A 23009-nucleotide genomic window follows, 5' to 3' on the forward strand; every position below is an offset into this window, starting at 1 on the left:
ACGGTAATATTAATATTACGGAATTAACCCGAAATTAACTCTGTTTTCCTGACCAAAAATATTTAATTCGATTTTTAATAGTAATTTTTATGATAAGTTTGGTAATCCCCAGATCAGGGCCTCATCAATCAATCAATATAAGCCCAATATTAAAGGCCCACGTAATGTAATCAAGGAGGGCCTTTTTTTTACAAGTTGTTGTCCTCCTGATCCTGATCGATCAAGTCGAAGAGCTGATCGCCGATGCCGAAGCCGAGCATCCTGGCCATGTCGGTGGTCTTCAACCTGGGCTTGGGGACGCCGTGCCGTTTAAGCCAGGGATAAACCACAAACACTTTGTTCATGACGAAAAGCTCCAACGCCTCGGGATTGAAAACGACCCCCATTCTCAAGCTCATCTGGTGCGGGACTAGCATAGCCGCGTATCGAGCGAGTTCCCCAGCTCGCCAGTCCAGCAGAACGGGAAGCCAAGGGTACATGGCGTCCAGCCTCACGAACCACAGTCTTATCTCCGGGTACTCTGACAGCTCACGCGGATCCCTCGGGTCTTCTCTTTTGTACTTTATGCTGAATCCAATACTTCGTTCCATATACCTTTTTGGTTCAGCTACATGTATACACATGAATCAATCATTCATGAGAGAGGGCATGAATACTAATAATATATATATTAATTAGAGGCAGTGTTAATTATGTTACCTGAGGAAGGTGAGGTTATGCCGGTAGCTGTCTGAAACGGGGATAGGTCAAGCCGCCCGATCGAGTCGTTGTCGATCACAACCTCGTACCGGCCTGTCGTGGGAGGCATCGGAGGTTCCACTTTATCCAAAGTATCTGCTCCCTTTTCACAAAATTAAATAAATTATTGAATACTCCATATATACTATAGTAGCCTTTTATGTTTTTATATCTCTAAAACGTGTGGGGGTAGTAATTAAGCACAAAATTAAAGGAAGAACAAGAGAGAGAGAGAGAGAGAGTAGGCACCGTCGTCATTATTGAAGGCAGAGATATCGAAGTTGCCAGAAGGATTGAAGGCGACGGAGACTGCTACGTCTTGCGCTATCCTCCTCTTCTTCACGCACGAGTCGACGAACAGGGATGAGGAGGAGAAGTGTCTCGGCGGCGGCGATGGCAAAAGCCACGGGAGAAGAAGAGCCGCCTTTGTCGTTGCCATTGAGCTAGACAGAGAGTTCGAGGTTTACCATTTACCAACCAACCTAAACCAAGTATCTCTCTCTCTTCCTATCCTCTTTTTTTTTCATCTCTTTTGGCCTTTTCTGCAGTTTCTTCTTTCCATTTTATCCATTTTCCTCGGCACAAGTATGTCTGTATACTCTCTTTTTATTTTATTTTTTAAAAGCAGTGTAGAACCACCAGACATAATTGGATATATTTTTTAGATATATATTGTAGGCAAGGCAGTGATCAATCGAATTTGCGGGCTGCATGCAACAACAGATAAATCCACTTTTACATATTACCAATACCACCTAATCACCTATGATGAATGCTAAATGCACTCTTGCATCTTTTTTTCGCTCGACAACTAGTAGTAAACACAAGCCAGAAGTTGCTCTAAACAAGAAAGAATAATCCAATCCTCAAGTCTCTCCCTCCCTCCCTCCTTTGCTTTCAAGTCTCTTTTTTTCTTTAATAATCTTTCCTCATCTTCTAACTGTCCAGAATCATTTCAAGAGTTGTTGTATCCTCGATCCAAATTTGGAAGAAAAAAAAAACTCTACATAAAAGAGTAATTAGGATTGAGAGACCCACTTGACTTCCTAATAATTTAATTAACAACTTCAGTTCTTCAGCCCATATGGCCGGAAATTGGATTTTTACAGCCCAATATTGTTTACATAAATATTTTAATACGTCTTTTAGATTCATTGACCAAATATGTAGTTAGTCACTTAGGGGGTGATGTATGATTTTGATGGATTTGGAAATCCAAACAAAAATCATGTGTTATTCAATCATTGATTTTAAAATACTTATCAAAATCATGTGTTATTGGTTCCATGATTTACAAATACTTTTTAAAATCCTCTGTTATTCATTTAATGATTTGTTTTTGGATTTCAAATCCACATTATGTTTTATATGGATTTTAATGGATTTGATAGTGTAAAATAGAATGATTGAAATCCAAGTATAAAACATGTTATTTCAAAATCCATCTGTTTTGATTTCTAAAATTTACAATTCCATATGGATTTAGAAATCATCTCTCCAATTACATCCCCTAAGTCCAAATTTATCCATGAAAGGAAGAGATATCATCTTAATTTTTTTTTTTTTTTAAAAATCAATATATAAAGTAAAACGTTAAAAATACACCTTTTGGACTCTTCAAAGCGGCGAAAGTGCGGTGATCACGGCAACAAAAAAAGTACTAGTGTTTAAAAAGCTTGGCTTGCTTACACACTTAACTATTTTCTTGCTTTGACAAAATCATTTATTGTTTTGTTTTTTACATTGCGTAAATAGGGGGAAATCGGGAAAGAAAGAAAGCTTCCATTAAACCAAATTTTCCTTTTCTTTACTAAATTTGTAAATCTTATCTTAAAATGTCTTACTTATGAATCTTTCTATTACATTATATATTGAGCAAGAGATTATCTTAATTATAGTCAGTTAACATTATTTCCAATGAATGTTTCAACAATTCCAGATAAGATAATACGCCAAAGAAACATACACATAATTAGTCATCACTTTGTTCTTTTATACTATTCGTTAATCAATTTCTTTTAATGTAAAAGCATACTTTTGCTTTTGTTTCAATGATTCATTCATGTCGCATAGAATAAATATATTAACTTTTCTACAATTTTAATTCAAAAGTTTTTCTTTTTACAGTAATTTTAATGTAAGATATAATCGGTAAAATACACTCACTGGCCACTACAAAATTAATAAATTATGTATGCCCCCAAAATTAGTGAAAAACAAAATTAAATTAAAGAAAGAAGAATTAAAAAAAAAAAAGAGACAACAAGGAAGCGATTGGATAACACAGAGACACATACACTCCCCCCTCCCCGTACCGTCGTCAATGACCAAACCCTAGAAATCTATTTCCTCTGACCGCTTCTGTTGTTGTGAGAAGGGCGCATTTGCTTTCGAGTGTCGTCGATGCCCCCGAATCTGGGACCTGGGTACTGCTCCCTGAGTCTTTTTGCTTCTCAATCTTGCCCCCTGCAGTATCCATTTGTTGTGAGTGAGTGAATCCATGTTTTTTTCTTAGTCTCTTCCTTCTATAGGTATAGCCGTCTCTGGGGATACCCCTTAGGTTTGTTTTCCGGATCTCTATCTTATCAGATCTTTTGTCTTGTTAGAAGCTTGTGCCTCTCTCTCTCTCTCTCTCTCTCTCTCTCTACTGTTGATCTGAATCGTGTTTCTTTTTTCCTTTGTTATTTAAATTCGTTGAGATTAGGGTGTGGAACAGATCTTTCGAAACATCTCCTTCATTCTGGAATGTGGGTTTTATCATTAGGGTTCTTGAAAAGTCGGCAACTTTGGATTAACATATAGAGAGAGAGACTGCTTTAAAATAAACGAGTTTGTTTAATAGTTAGAGAATTCAGAGAAGCCATGTCGTTCAAGAGTCTAATTCAGGACATGAGAGGAGAGTTTGGTAGTATATCTAGAAAAGGATTCGATGTCAGATTCGGGTATGGGAGATCCAGGTCTCAACGTGTTGTTCAGGATACTTCTGTTCCTGTTGTTGATGCTTTCAAGCAGAGCTGCTGGGCTAGTATGCCTCCGGAGCTTCTCAGGGACGTTCTCATGAGGATTGAGCAATCCGAAGATACTTGGCCTTCTAGGAAGAATGTTGTTTCTTGCGCTGGTGTCTGCAGGAACTGGCGAGAAATCGTCAAGGAGATCGTCAAAGTTCCTGAGCTTTCTAGCAAATTGACTTTTCCTATCTCCCTCAAACAGGTTTGAGTATCCCCTTCACGTTCTATGTTTACGTTATCCCTCGCTTGTGTACTTCTTCTTCAGGCTAATCTTTTCTTGGTTTTCTTTTAGCCTGGTCCAAGGGGCTCACTTGTTCAATGCTATATTATGAGAAACCGCAGCAATCAAACTTACTATCTATACCTCGGGTTAAACCAAGGTGAAAGAAATCAGATGCTGTTTCTTTTCTCTTTGCATACCTAACGTGTTTGTGAATAACACTGAAGAGATTTCCTTTTTTTTCTTTTTCTTGTTCAGCAGCAGCTTCAAATGATGATGGTAAGTTCCTTCTTGCTGCAAAGAGGTTTCGGAGGCCAACTTGCACTGACTACATCATCTCCTTAAACTGCGATGATGTCTCGAGAGGAAGCACTACCTATATTGGAAAGCTAAGGTACTTGAGCTATAGATTGAGTCCATGGTTTAAATACCTCATTTTTCATATATTGGCCATAACCTTTCTCATATCTAAATTTCTTTCAGATCTAACTTTCTGGGAACCAAGTTCACTGTCTATGATGCTCAGCCGACGAATCCTGGAGCTCAAGTTACCAGAACCCGTTCAAGCCGGCTTCTCAGTTTGAAACAAGTGAGCCCGAGAATTCCATCTGGCAACTATCCTGTAGCACATATCTCATATGAGCTTAACGTCTTGGGTTCCAGGTTGATATATCTCCTTGCTTACAGATACATTGTGAGAGAAAAAAAGATCGTTGCTTTTATGGTTTTTGCTAATTTTAAAACTTGTCGTATCAAACCACAGAGGACCGAGGAGGATGCAGTGTGTCATGGATGCCATCCCTGCATCAGCGGTAGAACCTGGAGGAACAGCTCCAACTCAGACGGAACTTCTCCACAGCAATCTTGATAGTTTCCCCTCATTCTCCTTCTTCAGGTCGAAATCAATTCGTGCAGAGAGTCTCCCTTCTGGTCCATCGTCTGCTGCTCAGAAGGAAGGACTGCTTGCCCTGAAGAACAAAGCGCCCAGATGGCACGAACAGCTCCAGTGCTGGTGCCTCAACTTCAATGGGAGAGTCACTGTTGCTTCCGTCAAAAACTTCCAGCTCGTAGCTGCTCCTGAGAACGGACCTGCAGGACCTGAGCATGAAAACGTGATTCTCCAGTTTGGGAAAGTCGGCAAAGATGTGTTCACAATGGACTATCAGTACCCTATCTCTGCCTTCCAGGCCTTCACCATTTGCCTTAGCAGTTTCGACACCAAGATAGCATGTGAATGATTCCAACAACCCGGGTGACTCCGGGTGTATTTAGTTGTATCATGTTGAAAGAGAAGACTGGTGTGACCTCGTCTTAGAAAGTGTGTGTACATATTTTAAAAAGTCTTGGCAAGTCCATACAAAGAGAGAGAGACAAAGATCGAAGACAGTAGATTGTGTTTGTTGTTGTTCCTGTTGTGTTGTTAGCAATTGTAGTTCCAGACTATGATTTCATTTCTCTGATAATTAAATTGATCGTTTCTTTTGGAGAGTACATATATTCCAGGCAAAGCAGAAAATCAGGTATTTGAAGTATCTGAATCGTATATGAGAGTAACTAGGAACAAGCATATGCAAATATCGTTTACAGATTGCTTCAATATTATTATAAAAAGAGCCAGATGCGATCAATAATAGGGAGGAAGAAGTGACGGTCCTTGTGGCGGTGGGCCTCCAAAGCAATCTCGTAGCAGCCAGCAGCAGCACAGACAAGATAGACTGCAAGATTCCACAGTCAGAGTAACATCTTTACTTTCTGCAGATACAGAACAAAACAATGAAGCAGAAAAATGTCTTTTACCAGGAACATATCATGTCTGAAAACCCAGAAAAGAAACCGCCAATGGGTGGCATGAACCCAGGCCCTCCGGGTGGCAAGAACCCTGGTCCTCCAGGTGGCAAGAAGCCTGGTCCACCGGGTCCACCAGGTCCTCCGGGTCCTCCAGGTCCTCCGGGTCCTCCAGGTCCTCCAGGTCCCATGGCAGATCTCTCAGCAGCTCAACAGTGTGGTCAAGATGATGTATCTAGGGGATTCAGCACTCTGTGGGAGGGAAGACATGAGAATAAACAGAGGAGGTTTGTTATATAGCAGTTGGTAAGGGCCTAATCTTCAAAGAGTTGACGAAGAAAGAGAGATGCAACATTGCTTCAAGCTGCAACTACTCTTCCTCTCATCTCCACCATTCTTCACCAAATGTTCAAATCCGAAAATGTAACAGGAAAAAAACTAACCCTCATAACCAATTTTGCTAAAGTATAAACAATTTTTTTGCATCTTCTGCTGCTTGTATATAATACAAGTGTGAACGTTGTTGTTGCCTTGGGGCAAAATTAGGAAACTCAAGTGGATTCAAAAAAAAAGGGTACAAATCATTATGTCGTTTGTTTGAAACATACATACGTGTTTTGAGATTGGGGTCAAATATACAGTGGTAGGTAGGTGGTAAACTCCTAAAGCTTAGAATACAAAAAGATGATCTGATCATATAGACTCACTGTGGTAATGATTGGATTAATACAAAAGAGAGACTCTTGGTATTGACTAGCAAAGTAATGAATCATATTGGATCAGCGGCCTTGGCGAAACGTCCCCTGATTCTTGTCCTGCTTTCTGCACGAACCTTGCGTGATTCATACCTGATGTGTTTCTCGTACCTGTTTGGTGCATAAGACATGACATGAATTAATAATCCCAACCTATTTCTGTTTTAGGTATGAGTGAGATTTTTGTTAATGTTAACCTTCGAGATTTCTTCTTTTCTTTGTAGCGGGAGAGAGCAGAGTTCCTCTCAAGACTGTTGATCTCCCTCGTAGCCGTAGTGGAGCAGAGTGGCACCATCACGTGATCTTCCTCACATCGGTTAAAGCTGTCAGCAACCGGAACCATAACGGGAGAGTCTCGGTCTACATTCTCAGGTTTATCAACTGACCCTGACAAGTTTCTTAGCAGAGAGCAATATGGAAAGTCCTCATCTTGCTGATCGAACCATTTCATTCCACTCTCCTTTGACAAGACATTTCAAGATCAATTGACAACAAACAACAATAGCCACACGAAGAAGAAGAAGAAGATAGTCTTACCAGCTCGCATGTAGGAAACAAATCCGGCGCCAGGAACTGGAATCCGGCATCGATCTCAGCATCTGATGCTGCTTCGAATTTCAGACAACTTGGCTCGGATCTGGCCAGTCCACGGAGCTGTCTGATCATCTCATCTTTGTATTTCCCGCAGGTGGCGTGACGATTCTGAGGAATTTTCAAAAATATTAAAAAAAAAAAAACAGAGCAGGCTTGAATATAAAAAAAAAGTAAGAAGACAGAGAGAGAGAGACCTTAGGCAGAGGAGGAACATCCGTGGCACGGAAGTTATGAGTATCCGAGCCGCCTGAGACAAGCAAGTCGTTGAGGCTAAGGATCTCCGGGGGTGTCTGATCCCAAAGCAATCCGGAATCGGGAGAGAGGTCATCGAGTCCTACGATTGACAACAACTCCGGGACGGAGGGACAGCCGGTAAAGCCTTCGAAAGGTCTCCGGCTGTGGAGGGAGGTGGAAGAGGCAGTGTGGTGCTGCCAATCGCAGTTTTGGCAAAGCACAGACCGTTCGGTCTCGCAGAAAAGGGAAGATGGAGAGTCGTGGCAGGAGTCGCAGAGAAGTGACCTGAAGTGTTTGCCGAAGAGTTGGTTGGCGACGTGGACTTGCTTGTCGCAGGCGAGACAGAGCTTGGCGGAGTCAGCTTTGCAGTAGACAAGGGCCACGGAGGAGTCGCAATAGTCGCATATCCGGCGGTGACGCTGATGACCTTCTTCTTCTTCTTTTTCCATCATGGGGATGAGGTACGCCGACAGTTTTGGTAAGAAGATGGAACACAAAGGAAGGAAGAAGAGTCTTAGAGGATATTTTTAATTTCTTGGGAAGGGGTGGGACTAAACCAAAACCAATATTGGTGGTGGTGGTGGTGGTGGCTTAATGTTACGTTTATGTACTTCTTATGTAAAAGCCATGTGTTGTTGTTATGATGAGTTGTATTCTAGTAGTAATAGTGACGTTAAAGTGACGCCATTCCTTTTTTTTTGTTACAAAGACAAAAGTCAAAATATCTTCTTAATTAATTTCTTGGGGAAGAAGCTATAATTTCCTCGCTCCTTCACCCTTCCCGTGCCTCTCATTAAGTGGAGTAGTGGACAATGTAGATTAATTAATGGACTCACCGTTCCTTCGTTCGTTGTGGAATTAATCGTCCACATATAGGGTATATATGTATAACTATAACCAACTGATCCGGATCGTAAAAAAAAAAAAACCAACTGATCCATTTATTTTCAATTTGGTTCACTGTAAAGTAATATAATTACGGGTTATCATCAGTAGGATACGATTCAAATCTTGATGCACGTAATAGGGCGACACGCCTTCTACACACTGCGGGATAGCCAAGACAAGACAAGCCAAGAAATTAAATCAATCAATTTTTCTTGACAGGATTTATTTATCAGACTAGAGTAATCTAGAATTCTTTATTATAATAAAACATGTTGGCTACTATATATACAGTACTCCGTGAGACTTTTACAAATTAAGAGATTGAGTACTAATCGAAGTTGGTCACTGAATTTTCAAAATCTAATAATAATAATACTAGTCCAGAAAAATAGACGTGGCTAATTAGGGACGTTAGAAAAGGAAAGTTTTGTTGTTTGCTCTTTGCTGCAGTGTGTATGCCTATTTATAAAAAAGAAACAGACAAACAAAAATAATAAACTAAAAGGAAAGACTTTGTCACGTTACCGACATAGCTAGAATGCTCGAAAGTGAATTCCTTTCCTTTTTTTTTTTTTTTGTTAATGTTATTGGTTTGCCACTAGACAATTAATTTTAAGATCTCCAATCCAAAATTGCTCATCTCCACTAAAACCTCATCATCGTTCCTCAATAACTATTACCCCATGAAGGTAGTTGTCAATCATTCACATTTATCTCCAAGAGTACTCAAAACTTTTTAAACCATGATTGACTGATGAGGACAAGATGGGACCAACAAAAAAACAAAAGGACGAGAGATGAGTAATACTATTAGAGATATTTGAACAACTATGGCTCGTGAACAATAAATAACTCATATCACACGATAGTCTAGCTAGTATTGTTTCTGCGTCCTTTGTTCCTTGGCTATAAAAACTAATCTTCTTAAAACCGAGTTTGTTAACCATTGGATTACTGAATCTAACATAGTTAACGGTGTATCAGGGTTTATTATATACTCATCAGTCAAACCAAAATTACAAAACAACTAACATATGTTAGTATATATATATACCCTAAACGTATCAAAAACAAAATATTAGTTCACTTAAACATGACCCCTGAAAGTTTTGTGATCTAATTAACTATAAGACTCGAATTCATATCTATATATAACAATAAAACACAAATAGAAACTAAACTGAAACCCAATGTTGTACCATTCCATTTTGTTGAGTTTCGATATTCGCATGGGCTTCGTTCCCTTTTTTTTCCTTCAAAAAATGTTCCATTTTTTCTAAGTAATCATTGAGATTCTTGATATTTTCTTGGATACGAATCTTGAGCCTATAAGGGGGACACATATATAGGAGGATGCTTTCATCACGCGCCAGTCAAAGAATCTTGAATCTCATAACAATGACAACAAAGTGAATGTGGTTCTTAGTTCTTACACGTCTATACAACTTCCAATTAGATTCTTCTAATACCCACGATCCCAAGAAGTTGGAGGTCAAGAAAAGTTGTTCCACACATCTTTGAAAAGAGATTCTACCTTTATTATCTCTCCCTTTGGACCTTTTGAACTCAATAGAACCATATTTTCATTAAACAAAACTTAAAAGGTCTATATACTATAACTATAGAGGCATTTACACGTACGCTTTTGATTGGAGAATTTTGAAGTAATTGATTTTGGTAACTTAAATAAACTAAAGAGAAACAATGAAGGTTAGTACAGATATATGCATGCGAGGCTCAAATTCAATTATTTAGTACTAATTAATATCTATACGTAGTTAAAACTGTACGTAAAATATTAAATATTGATATCTACGGTACAGTTACAATCAATCTCAAGTAGCAAAAAGTGGAACTAAGAAGAATTGTATGCTTCGTTATCTATAAAGCTGAAAGGATCGTTAATGTTCTGTATACAACAACGATTCCATGATTCGTAACCTTTATTGTATTTTTTTCCGACGTTGCATTTTTTATTAATTATGAGCAAATGTTTACTACACCAGTAGATAACAAAAAAAAAGAAAAAAAAAAAAAAAAGACGAGAATCATACATAATTGATAATATTATTTTGAATTCAATTCGCACACTATATATGAGCTAAATATTGTGTGTTGTAGACTTGTAGTTAATTATTGTTAATGTAAATGTTCGTTAGTTAGTACTTTAAATAATAATACTCAAAAATATAAAAACGGAAAAAATGATTTTGTGAAGCCATGATATACTTTGCTGGACCGCCAAAGATCTTCTATTCTCTTCCTCAAACTGCTTTAGCTAGTCGCATTAGGCCATAGGTATCTTATCATTGTTTTTCTTTTTTACCGATTTTGTTTAGGTGAAGACTCAAGTCTATTCTAATATTTTTCACATTGGATATATTTCAGTATATATGCTCCGATGGGCAATAATGGCAAAGGAAAAAAAATCATCATCCGTGAATCCGTGATAAGAAGTACGCTCTAAATCTCCTTCATATCGACTGATTTACGATGGGTATATCTTACTATCAATAGGTCAGGTTTTTATTAATGATGATGGCCGACTAGGTTAATTTTGTTTTTTTACATCAAGGTGCATCGTTTAACATATAAGTTGTTTGGAGAGTATCAAAAATATCAAAAATATGGTAAGAGAGTGGTCATCAGCTTCGTGAGGCTAGCCAGACTGCCATAAGATCATCGGCTTGTATGGAGAGCAGGCGATTCCTGATTTGTCGATCTAGTTGGTTGATGAGCAAACGGGATAGAGTCGGAGGTTCACCATGTCGTCTGTTGTTTCGCTCTCTCCACAAGAAGTAGACTGTAGCTTGAAAAGCATACCTTAGGAGGAATAAAGTATCCTTTCCATTAGTTGTGTCTGATAAAAGGGTTAAGAGGGAAGCCCAAGCAGTGGAGAATCTGGTCCGTAGTAGTGTTGAGGTGAGTCCTGTCCAGATGTCCGTGGAGTAAGAACAGGCAAAGAACAGGTGGTCACGTGTTTCCTGCGAGTTACGGCAAAGAACACAAAGTCCATCAGTCTGTGTGTTCCACTTCTGCATTCTGTCACCTGTTGTAAGTTAATTATATCTTAATAATTAGAAGACGAGATCATGCATGTGGTTAGCAAGTCCATTCACATTGTATCATATAAAGTATATATAAAGGAAAATTGCGGTTTTGATATTAATTATTAGAATCTTATATTTTACAAGTTTTATTATAATTTTCTTTTAAAAACCCTAACCGCCTGTTTAATTAACATACTTATTTCACGAACACATTAAGTCCGTTTCATCTTCTTGCTGAGTTAGCCAATATGTGCGAGTGAATATATATGTCGGATCCGTAATATGGTTTGTTATTAGTAGACGACTCCCTTCTAATACCATGTTCGTTTTTTTCGTATTACATAAACTGAATCAACACGAGAAATCGTTATAATATATATGGAAAAAATTATAGAAAGTGAGATTTATATATATGTTACGTTGAATACTATTTTCATTATAGCATAAACAGAGAGTTATACATCAACATACACCAGTTGATTAACTAAGCTGAAACACGAAAGAAGCTAAACAATAGAACATATTTATATGATAAACATGATTTCAGACGACGAAGTCCTCATTGAATATCTAGCTAGTGTATTTAGCTCACACTCTGGCTGTAACTGTGTTTATTCTCACTAGCTAATGATTAGATTATTGAGTTTGGTTTAGTAGTTATCTAGTAAAGGATGGACTGATAGGGTTTGATCAAGGGGACGAGAGAGCCACTAAGGTGAAGGGACATGACTTCATTGGTGGACCCAACGAGCTTGCCTCCGACGAAGACAGCTGGAACCGCCGTGGAGCAGCCGAGTCGGAGGAGAGCCTTCTCGATCTCACGGCAGTCGGGGTCGTTGTCGATCTCGTGGATGGTTGGTTGAACCCTAAGGTCACGGAACAGGATCTGAACGGCGTAGCAGAGACAACATGAGCTCTTCGTGAAGATGACCTCTCCTTTCTCTGACGACATTCTCATCACTTTGTCCATGATATATCTGAGGGCTAGGGTTTAAACTTTAGCCTTTTGATGTATGTTTAGTTTGGCTTGATGAGTATGTAAAAAGCTTGAGATCTGCTTGCCTATTTATAGGAAAGGGGTGAGCTTAAGTCTCTCTTTTTTTCTTTTTTTCTTTTCTGTTAGAAAGAGAACATTTTAAAAAGTAATTAGAAGAAAAATATCAAAAGTGAAAGATAAAATATCAGATGCCCAAAAAAGATGCTATTATATATATATTTGAGTGTTTTTTCTTTCTCCCTATTTTATATTCTGTTTGACTGCCCCAAGTTGCAGTCACTTCTAAATGAATCAGTTAATGTTATTTCTATATATCCTACCCTAATGCAGCTGCAGTGGTTTCAGTCGTCATCTAACCGTTGATTAGTAAGTAGTTCATGAATACAATTGGGAAAACTGAATTAATTTTCCCCCTTTTCTTTTTTGGGGTGCATGCATGGGTTGATATCGTACGTTAGTACGCGTATATAAATAATTCACATTGCGCGAGAGTGACATAAATATAAAAAACTACATGGTAAGAATGATGAGAAGAATCAGTGAGTTACATATGAATGGAATGGAAGAGAAAAAGAAAAAAAAAAAAAAATTAAACATTTTTCTTTCGAACATATAGTGGATAAATTTTTGTTCAATCTTTTTTGTAAACATTGTTCATAGTTCGATTTTTTTCTTTTCCATCCCTTTCCCTTGCCATGTGTGTTTCTACTATTACTATAGCTAGGGACAGAAACATGCACTTGATTCCACCATTTTCACCCTGAATATGACTATATATATGCATTAATACATATGAAAGTTAGAACATATCAAATCTGATAATTACAACAATGGTTAAAAAAAAAGTATAAAATCTTTTGATAAGAAATATAGCATGCTACTACTAGGCCTACAGCAGAAAGAAAAAGAAAAAAAGAGACTTGTCAATTTATAATCTAACGGATTCTCTTAACATATCTCCTTTGATTGAATCATTGCATCAAAGCGATGATAAATGAAAAAGATTGGGGGCTTTCGGTGATCCAAAAAAACATATGTCTATCAACAATATATGCATAGTACATGGTGCATGATTCCCCCAACACCAACTTGCCAAAACACAAAATATTCTGTTTTTTTTTTTCTTTTTCTTTCTCTCACACTTAAACTGACGATGCTGTTTGATTCTCTCTTGCCGGACGCACGTGTGGATCACACGCATGAGTCATTATTATTATTCATCGGCTGCTGCTTCATTCCTAGTTACTATTACTTTTCGTTTCCCATTGTTTTGTGGGTATGTATATTATAGCTTTAGTTTTCATCATGTGCGTGATTCTTTTTCTTATGTTTGATTCTTAAATAACTATATTATATACAGTAGTAGTACTGTGATAAATTATTCGTTTTTGTATATCGGCTAGTTTTTTTTGTTTTTTCTATTATATATGAGAATTATGTCACGCATGATATAGAGTTTGAATAGAGTTATTGGTTTGAGATTTGAATAGAGTTTTAAAGATTTGAATGTTACGTAGAATCTGTTGTTATTAGATCAATATTTGTTAAATTCTGTTAAAGTTTAATGTTATTAGTTTGTGATTTGTAAAAAATCATTAAAATCTTAACAAATTTGGGTTATTGGATTCAGACTTTTATAAAATCATTAAAAGCTTTGGGTTATTCAATTAAAACAAAAGAATCTAGGATTGTTAATAAGTTTAATTATTATGTTATTGGTTCATGATTTTAAACACTTTCTTTACAAAATAAAGTCATAGAAAATATCACAAAAATACATGGATTATTTGGAGGACTTCACAAATTTTAGAAAACTAATCAATAAAACTCTCTAGCAATCTTTAACAATCTTTTACTTATTCACTTTTAATGATTTTGTTGAACTCTTCAAAAATCTTAATAAATTAGAATCCAATACCACCCCTAAGATTATTTCCTATAGTACCCAAAATCTTTTGCGTACGTGATAACTGATTACAATGGCTCTGATTGGTGACCACGTTTAAACGAGGCGGTTAGAAAATTTTGAGCGGTTGAAAAGAAAGCGGTTGAAAAAAGAGCAGTTAAGGACAGCGGATAGAAAAGATGGTACGATTGAAGAGAGCGGTTGAGTATTTAGTTTGATTGGTAACATTGTAGCGGTTGAATAGTATAAATTTTAATAAATAGTAAAAATTAAATTAATTTAGTTGGAAAATGAAAAATTAGAGTAATAAATTATTTTTTAATTTATAATAAGATATATGAAATGTTAAATTAAAAATGTTAAAGTGCTAAATAATTAGTTTTGTCATTATGATAATAGATTATACTGGTAAAATATCATAAATTATTTAAAAATTTGTAATAAATTATAAAAATGAAATTTATTCTAAAAACTTTTTAAAAAAATGAAATCATTATCTAATTCATAATAAGAAATATCAATAAAAATTTTCTCTTATCATTACCGTTGAAATTTACATATTTATCTCCGATCAGCCCATAACATATCAGCAATTTGATTACGAATTGCTGCCATATATGCTCCATCTGTTGTTGATTCAGCCTCTTCAATCTCACTGATATCATTTTCGTCAGTTCCGTGCTGTCCATTTGGATCTCCAGTTTCACTTACTTCATCAATAAAATTATCATCCAAAATATTTGAACGTCGAATGAAATTATGAAGACCCATTGTAACAAACACAAGTCGCTTTTGTGTTTCAAGATCATACCTCGGTAGTTCTTTGACAATCCGCCACTTTTTTTCCAAATTCCAAACTTGTATCAAGACAATGATGTTGTAAGAAGCACACATATATGCATGAGATAAGAGAATATTGTGTTTGGCTTCAAATATATAAAAGGATATGTAGTTAGAAAACAATATCTCAAAAGGATACTCAGATACCTACATGCTAACTATGACCAGGGGAGATACTCAGATACATGCTAACTATACACAGGACCGATCATGTTGATTAGTTCAATCATCCATAGGTTTGTACTGTAGGTCGGTCATAATATTATTTGTTTTTCCTTTGATCAGAATCATCTCATCAACTTAACTAACGTTGACATACTGCAAATTCTCCTACCTGTACAAAATTACCGGAACAATTCAAACCAATTTTAATGGGCCGTTAAGCCCAATAAGTAATATTTATGCCTACTTTATCGTAAAGGCCTTTAATAATAAACCTTTTTTTTTTTAATAACCAAGTACAAACCAAGCCAGATGAGCTGGCGACAAAAAAAAACAAAGAGAGTGAAAATGTTTTTCAACTTTTCCTTTATGGTCTTGGTCCATCAACAACGACAAATGCTATATAGCATGCTCGTAGTAAACATATTACAAGAAAAGCTTCCAAACTTGGGAAGATTTGACTCTAATTAAAAATATCTAGAATCTGTAAATTACAAAATTTACACACTCAACAAAGCATTAAATTAGAAAGTAAATAAGAATTCAAGAAACAGAGTGACATCTCCTCTTCTGAAACATGAATCGTCTTTCCGAAATCGTTTTCTCGTCCGTATGCTTACCGTTACCGGCAGCACTTTGGCTGCTCCTGAATCTTAAAACGAAAGCGTTCAGCTTGTTCAGACCTCTGGAGAGCTTCCTAAACATCCCATAACTAGGCCTTCTCCGGCTCGGCTTTACCATGTCTTTCTTCATCGAAACATGATCCTTCTCAAGGTCCGTTAGCCTCATCCTCATCCTGGCCACCTCCAGTCTCAGCTCTCTGTTCTCTCTCCTCACCGACGCGTAGTTGTCCCGCGGCGAGATCGCTCCGCTTGCCATCCCGCTTCCCGAGCGGTTCGGAAACAAGAAGAACTGGCTTTGGCTCGAACCCCCTGCTGTCCCACCGCCACTGGTCATTGCGTTCTTGAGCCGCGTCTGTTCGTAGAACAAGACTTGAACCGCAATCTGAACCGGAAGCCTCTCGTTTTGAGCCGCGTGGCTGCTTGCGTCCTGCGACAGTTTCTGACAGCTGATTGTCTTGCAGAGACGGTACCGCTCTGAATCTTTCATGTGTGGATGAACCTAACTCCAACCAAAACAGAGAGAGTCAATCAAAAACACTTCTTTAATTTTGGATCTCTAGTTAGTTAAAATCTTTATATACCTTGAGGAAGATGTCAACGGCTCTGTAGAGGCCATCGCAGACGACGCGAGCATGGTCAGGGAGAAGCTCTGCGAGAGCTATGAATTTCGAGGGAGGGAGGCTCGAGTCCAGAGCCACCTCCGCGAGATAACTGTCCATCAGCTTCGACACCTTGAAGATGGAGCTCTGTTTCGGAGACTCTGGCCCGTCGAAATCGTACATGGCCATCGCGCTCTCGTCCACCACATCTCCATCATCGTCATCGTCGTCTTCGTCTTCGTCTCTGTAGTCGCACTCATCGAGATGGAGGAACAAGGAGAAGATCCGCTGCACTGAGTCGGTGTCGTACATGGCGCCGATGTTGGCCGGAATCAGGATGTCTTCGAGGATGGCCTGGTCGAGCTGGTGGCTGATCCGTCTCTCCAGATCGGATCTGCAAGAGACGGAGGTTCCAGATCCTATAGCGGTCTTCAACAAGGTGGAGAGGAAGGAGATAGGGATGGAGCTTTTGTTGGCTTGCGTGGGAAGGAGGCCGACGACGGCTTCGAGGACGATACGCTGTTTCCTCTGGAGGTCGGAATCAGATTTGACGAGATTAGGTTCTCTGATGATTTGCAGTGACTTGCGAGCGTAACTCATAAGGATGTCACTGATGATATCTTGATTGAGACCTTTGGACTTCATGGCGGAGACAACTCTCTGGAAGAAGTCGAGCTTGAGGATCGGTAGAGAGCGTCCCCACCAATCATCACCACTAGGTGGTTTCGGTTTCTCAGTCTCCGGCAACCTCACGACGCATCCTCCCAGTTTCTGATCAAGCTTGAGCAAACCAGAGGCTAGCTGTTCTTTGCAGGCGTTCACAGCGATTGCGTTCACCAGCCTCCCGACGAGGTTGATCTCTTCAGCTACAGGGAGCAGCCTCTCGCTTGAGTGTAGAACACTTATTGAACTCGAAATGTCGTTAAAAACAGAGTCTTTGAGGTAGGCCTCTGTTCTCGCCTCCAGGTTCTTCTCCGACAAGTCTTCTGTCATCTCTAGGTAATGAGCCACGCATCGCAACGCCGCGATGTTAGACGAGTTGAATTGCAAGCCAACGCCGTAGCAGAACTTTGCTGCGAGCTCGAACGATTCTGAGCCGCCGGGGACTGTTGGTAGGCTCAGGTTCGTGTCTTTTGATTCCAGAACAAGTTTCCGGATTCTTCCACTCCGAGAGACGAGAGGAAACTGAGAATCAAAGAACAACGGATCAAAAAAAGAGTTTCAGAATGAGTTCTCTCGCTTAGCTTGAACTTGAATGAAGTTCACCTTGTGGAGAGAAAAGCTGGCAGAGCCTACTTCGATGGTTAAGTCACTCGTAACGTCCGAGACAGGCCTGGAAATCAGAAGTCAGCAACAACAATATATAAAAAGAAGAGATGCAGAACTCAAGATTATAATACTAGACAAAGAAAGCAGAGAAGACGATGAGTGTAGCAGAGACCATTGAGGAGTGTGTCTGATACTGGAACTTGGTCGAAACGCTCTTTTCCCAGAGACACTTTGCTTCGACTCAGGAATAGTAACAACACCCATTTTTAGGATCTATCTCTTCTCCCCAAATAAAGTTGCAAACCTTTTTTGTGTGTTCTTTTGTTTTGTTTTAGCAATCCAATGTTATTGCCAAGACCTGCAAATATGTTCCTTACTGTCGGCTGCAAATGCTCTCTGTCTCTGTCTCTGTCTCTCTTTGCCTTTCAAATAGTAGTATGAAAGATTGTGCAGAGGAGTGAATTAAAATAAAAATAAAACACTTGAATTCATGCAGAATTAAAGCGTAATCATGACTTTCTTCTTAAAAATTAATCAGGTTCCTTGTTTAAATATATGCACACCATACATATACTAGTCATTTTATAAAAAAAAAAATTAGGTGAATACAACTTTATTCTCCGGGAATTAGGACACTAATCTCGCTTGCTATAGGTAGTGACTGTAAAGACTGCTACTATCATATGAGTACATCCATGATCTCATCTCACAGTAACATATCAGATTTTACATTCATTCAATTATAGCTCAGGTGGTGGTTTTTTTAACATTTCGACTTCTTTTTTTTCTAAAGATTGCAATTTATTTAGTTTGCTAATCGTTTGTATATTAATGTAATCTATGTGACTCAAGTTGTCTATGTTTCACTTTTTTTATTATGCACAGTACTGATTGAAAAGCAATTTATTTATGTTCATTAGCGTAAAAAAGTCAATTAAGTGTGCTGTTTATTACTTCTGCTTTTCGGTGAAAAAGTTTAAAAAGGTTTCTTATCGTGTCTTTTTCTTTTACACGGTGTATATATATTTATATATCAAACAATACAATTGCAGGAAATGTGAATGGGTTGCATTGCTTTTGGGGGTTGTAATCATACTTCGATGTTTTTTTTTTTTTTTTTTCAAACAATGTGTATGTAATACGAGATTCATTAAAATAATATCTTCTTCAGTAAAGTTAAAATTTGGTAAATATGTGTGTTTCCTTCTTGCTGAATTAACACAAAATGTTTTAATCAAAATGTATCACAAACAGATTACACAATTCCGTATTTTAGGAACTCAAATTCAAAGCCACATCATAAAGAGGAAGTTTTCACATTAAGTCATGTGTCCACTTGGTTGTTGATCTACCTACAACAAGGAATCTTTTTTTCTTTTCTTTTTCTTTTGACCTCTGCGATACAAATAAACCATCCTGCAAACTTGAAATGGGTCTAGGACCATGCACATGAAATTGGATAGCAATTTTTGTGTGTTTCCAAACACTCACAAAGAGTGAGAGAGAGGGAGGCAAGAAGTGGGGTGGCAAATAAGAGCAAATGATGGGCTAAGCAAATTAAATTGTGAATGATGGTTTCATTCGCAGGTAGGGTTTTCTCTAAAGATTACTACTTACTACTTCCTTGTCCTTATTTTAAAATTCTTGAAACCATTCTCATCATTTCTCTCATCTCTTTTCACTGCCACTTTCCCAATGCTATGATCGATTCTAGGATTAGTGTGCTTCCCTCATATATATATATATATATATTCTCAACTTTCATTCCAAAATATTTAGAAAAGGAAAAGTAAAATATAAATAAAAAACAAGATTTTATGGTGTCAACAAACCTTCAAAATTAGCCTTGAAATGTAGATTGTTCTCTCATCTAATCACCCATAACAATATCTAATGTGTGAAGCAGTATCATAACAAATTAACAACACACATAATTTCGACTACAATAAAGAACAAACCTTAACGCGATAAGTTAAACCAACTGGCAGAGTAAAGGCAAACAAAAAAAAAATCTAAAAAAGAAGAAGAGAATTGATGAGTTCTTTTTCTCTGTTTTTTTTTTTTTTTTTTTGATTCAGCCGCAATGGATCTGAAGTAGAAGTACGGACAAGACAAAGAAACCTTGTCTGTCTCTATACAAACATTATACACACAAACAAACAAACAAAAAAAAGAAGAAGCCTTTTTTTCTTGTCTTTGATATATGCACATATAGATTTCCTCTTTTATATGTGATTCTCACTTAGGTCTTCTACTCAAATAGGCTTTTTTTTTTTTTTTTAAATAAGGTACCGGGGGACTATATATAATATATATAGAAATTCACATCACATGCTTCTATATGATAATGATTTAGATTAAGAATTGCAAGAGCACTGCGTATGCGTACCCTTTTCTGCGCTTATCATTTCAAAAGGATCGACGAATTTCTCGTCCTTGTCTTGAGATTCTGCTACCTGTTAGAGGAAGAGATGTCTGGCTCGAGAGTTGCAGGTCAGAGAATGGAATTGAGCCGCCGCTCTGGGAGAATATCAAGCCTGCCGAGATGCTTGATGTGCTTCTTGAAGTAGGTAAACCTGTCAAGTACGGATCTTTTGCACCGCCGGTCATGAGCTCTGTCGATGAAGAAGAAGGCGCCGCTGCGAGAGCACCCAAGAGAGAGCTCACTGGGTAAGGAGCCACCGGTGCATCAGCTAGAGAGGATGCGGAAGGATTGTATCTGATGGTTCCCACTGGATGATCAAATTTACATGTTGATCCAAACTTGCAGAAGCCGTTTTGTACGTAGAAAGTACACCGTTGCACACCCTGTTTCCCAACCCAAGACAAAAACGGATTTTAGAGATCAATGTTACTGTGATCAACCCCATCATCGATAGCAACAGTATCCCATTACGCTATGCAGCAGCAACAACCTTAAATGATTTAGAGAGAGAGAGCATACCGGGCGTAGAGGAAGACCAATGGGGCTGAGGATGCAATTAGCTCTTGGTGGAACCCGATCTCGAGGATGATGAAACTTACAAGATGTTCCAAACTTACAATCTCCAGTTTTCAAATAGTATTGGCACTCTGGTTCACCGGGTCTCTCTGGGAAGGCGGCTTGTTCTTTCTGTATAACACCTGTAGGAGAGGACAGAGATGGATAAACCCCGGGAAGCGAAGGACTGGTGGAAGAGAGCTGTGTAACTCCATATAAAGAAGTTGCCCCAACAGCGTGCTGCGCACCAGGAGATAGAGCAGGGCTCACAGGTGCCTGAACCAAAAGTAAAAGTGAGACGACACAGAAAGAGAGATACTGTGGTAAATATGCAAAAGTAGTGATGATGTAAAAGGTTTACCGAGTAAGGACTCCAGCCTGGAATAGGAACGACCCCAGGGGTTAGTAGCATTGGACCATAGGCGCCTTGCATATAAGAACCGGGAAGAAGAGTTCTTGCAACTCTCAAGCTAGAGGATGGGCCTCCATACTGGTCAGGCATAAGTGACTGCACCGATGGATAAAACTGAGGTGCAGATGCTGGAGGAGGTGGTGGTGGGGGGACAGATGTACCAGCAGGCTGAGGATGATGAAATTTACAGGTTATACCAAATTTGCATTGCCCCGTTTTCAAATAGTAGGAGCATTCGTTCTCACCCTACAAACAGGGTATTGAAAGATGATGCAAACTCGACTCGACACGACAGACACGACCCTTTATTATTAGATTTGTAAGTGAAAGAGGGAAACAAAACAAAGCTAACCTCTCGCACTGGGTATCCATAAATATTAAGAGGAACGTGGCTCATGGATCCACCTGCATTCTTTGGATGGTGAAATTTGCATGACGCCCCAAATTTACAGGTTCCAGTTTTCAAATAAAACTGGCAAAACATAAAAAAAAGCGATCAATATTCTTATATAACTAACAACCCAGTTTCATGTCATGAGTTGGACATTCAAAAATGGGATTCGTGAGAGGGATACCTGGCAAGGGAGTTCACCAATACGTTCTGGATACTGGCCTGTAGCTCTAACAGTTGCTTCAACCTAGAACAATGCAAGCATAAAGCAAAAACTGTATTATAAGAAAATTGGAAACTGTGGCCAAACCAAGAAGAGAAATGAGAAGCTAGCTTTTTCTACAGAGCATAAAACAAAAACTACATTCTGAGGAATAATTATAAGACCATCGGAACCAAACAACACACAGGAGGGAGACTATCCCTGACTTGAACCAGCAAAAACTGAAACATCCTCAGGATTGAGGAGTTAAATACTTTAACAAGTTATCAGGTTAAGTCAAAAAAGGTCAGTGAATCACCCACATTACGCAAAAATTGAATAGTTTCCTAAGTATGGGGGGGTTTCAGACTCAGTAGAGAGACAAAAAAGGGAAAGAGAGGAGGGAGGGAAGAAGAAAGTACCGAGGCACGATCGCGAGGGTGATTGTAACGACAACGATTACCGTAACCGCAGACACCAGTGCGCATGTAGTAGGCACAGTCAGGGGCACCAAGTCTCTCCGGGTAGGTCTCGCTGCTACCCAACCCTAATCGCCACATCGACTCTGCAAAATTTATTGAATGGGAACAACAAGAAAAGAAAGAGTCAAAATTTTGACGGAAACCCTAAAAGAGGCCGTACAGTTGAAGAGAGAATCAAACAAGACGCATGCGAGAAGAAGAAGAGGAGGAGGAGACCTTCGAGACCGGAATCGGCATCAGCGGGGGTCCAGTCGGGAGGGGCTTGAGCAGATTGTGAGCCATTGATGGGATTGCGAGCATACATGTCCATAGGAACCAACTCTTCTCTCTTTTTTTTTTTTAGGGATTTGGTGTACAGTAAAAAAAAAAAAAGTTAGTGAAAAAGAAGAAACTCCTCCTCAACCAAGAAGAGAAAGAAGAGTAAATGTCATAGTAGTAGGGAGGGGGATCGACTGAGATTTACCGGAGAATCCGATTTCAAAGGAACCTGATAGATAGATAGTTAGAGAGAGAGAGAGAGAGAGCAAAAGAAAAAAGAAGAGAAGGAAGAAGAAAGAAGAGATGCTTCTTCGACAGTGATTGAAGAGAGCTTCTTTGGTCGGTCTCTCTACTCTCTCTCTCTCTTTCGCTCTTCAGGAATACCGTACGGTCTCTGCCCTCTCTGCACTAGTGTTTCTTTTCTTAGCTTTCAATTTTCCTTTTCTTTTTTTTTTTTTTTTAATTTTAATAATTTTATGTAAGAAAAAAAATATTTAAGTAGGAGTACTACTGTTACTGTATTTCTTAATTTCATAAATTGTTTTTGTCTTTTATTATTATTACTCCTTCTGTTTCACAATAAGTGTCATTTTGACACTTTTTCTTGTTACAAAAA

At 38.4% G+C, this 23009-nt stretch overlaps 6 protein-coding genes across 9 annotated transcripts; 1 reads left to right on the plus strand and 5 right to left on the minus strand.

Annotated features, from left to right (window-relative positions):
- Positions 58-1364, minus strand: LOC104784504 (protein CHLORORESPIRATORY REDUCTION 6, chloroplastic-like). Its single transcript, XM_010509531.2, has 3 exons — positions 988-1364; positions 700-834; positions 58-607 (listed from the first exon to the last, which is right to left on the minus strand). Exons 1-3 carry the CDS (start codon positions 1175-1177, stop codon positions 189-191), a joined length of 744 nt encoding a protein of 247 aa, XP_010507833.1. The 5' UTR covers positions 1178-1364; the 3' UTR covers positions 58-188.
- On the plus strand, positions 2987-5457 carry LOC104784506 (tubby-like F-box protein 3). Of its 2 annotated transcripts, none has more exons than XM_010509533.1 (5): positions 2987-3948; positions 4039-4126; positions 4225-4360; positions 4450-4629; positions 4730-5457. In XM_010509533.1, exons 1-5 carry the CDS (start codon positions 3601-3603, stop codon positions 5202-5204), a joined length of 1227 nt encoding a protein of 408 aa, XP_010507835.1. In that variant the 5' UTR covers positions 2987-3600; the 3' UTR covers positions 5205-5457. The 2 variants fall into 2 exon arrangements, with proteins under 2 accessions (XP_010507835.1, XP_010507836.1); XM_010509534.2 differs by having other exon boundaries at positions 4228-4360.
- Positions 6312-7922, minus strand: LOC104784507 (zinc finger protein CONSTANS-LIKE 13). Its single transcript, XM_010509535.2, has 4 exons — positions 7295-7922; positions 7044-7208; positions 6704-6966; positions 6312-6617 (listed from the first exon to the last, which is right to left on the minus strand). The coding sequence occupies exons 1-4, from the start codon at positions 7784-7786 to the stop codon at positions 6521-6523; spliced, it is 1017 nt and encodes a 338-aa protein (XP_010507837.1). The 5' UTR covers positions 7787-7922; the 3' UTR covers positions 6312-6520.
- Positions 11684-12296, minus strand: LOC104784508 (glutaredoxin-C13-like). Its single transcript, XM_010509536.2, has one exon. It carries the CDS (start codon positions 12240-12242, stop codon positions 11934-11936), a length of 309 nt encoding a protein of 102 aa, XP_010507838.1. The 5' UTR covers positions 12243-12296; the 3' UTR covers positions 11684-11933.
- LOC104784509 (BTB/POZ domain-containing protein SETH6) lies at positions 15566-18185 on the minus strand. Its single transcript, XM_010509537.2, has 4 exons — positions 17841-18185; positions 17666-17732; positions 16382-17584; positions 15566-16299 (listed from the first exon to the last, which is right to left on the minus strand). Exons 1-4 carry the CDS (start codon positions 17930-17932, stop codon positions 15721-15723), a joined length of 1941 nt encoding a protein of 646 aa, XP_010507839.1. The 5' UTR covers positions 17933-18185; the 3' UTR covers positions 15566-15720.
- LOC104784510 (zinc finger CCCH domain-containing protein 32) lies at positions 19721-22813 on the minus strand. 3 transcript variants are annotated; one of them, XM_010509541.2, is made up of 8 exons: positions 22599-22813; positions 22352-22463; positions 22076-22218; positions 21636-21698; positions 21413-21532; positions 21010-21228; positions 20613-20924; positions 19721-20476 (listed from the first exon to the last, which is right to left on the minus strand). In XM_010509541.2, exons 2-8 carry the CDS (start codon positions 22443-22445, stop codon positions 20078-20080), a joined length of 1350 nt encoding a protein of 449 aa, XP_010507843.1. In that variant the 5' UTR covers positions 22446-22463; positions 22599-22813; the 3' UTR covers positions 19721-20077. The 3 variants fall into 3 exon arrangements, with proteins under 3 accessions (XP_010507843.1, XP_010507841.1, XP_010507840.1); XM_010509539.2 differs by having other exon boundaries at positions 21010-21306; XM_010509538.2 differs by having other exon boundaries at positions 21010-21306; positions 22352-22813.

The sequence above is a fragment of the Camelina sativa genome, chromosome 5 (assembly GCF_000633955.1).
Source record: "Camelina sativa cultivar DH55 chromosome 5, Cs, whole genome shotgun sequence".
Taxonomy (NCBI): domain Eukaryota; kingdom Viridiplantae; phylum Streptophyta; class Magnoliopsida; order Brassicales; family Brassicaceae; genus Camelina; species Camelina sativa.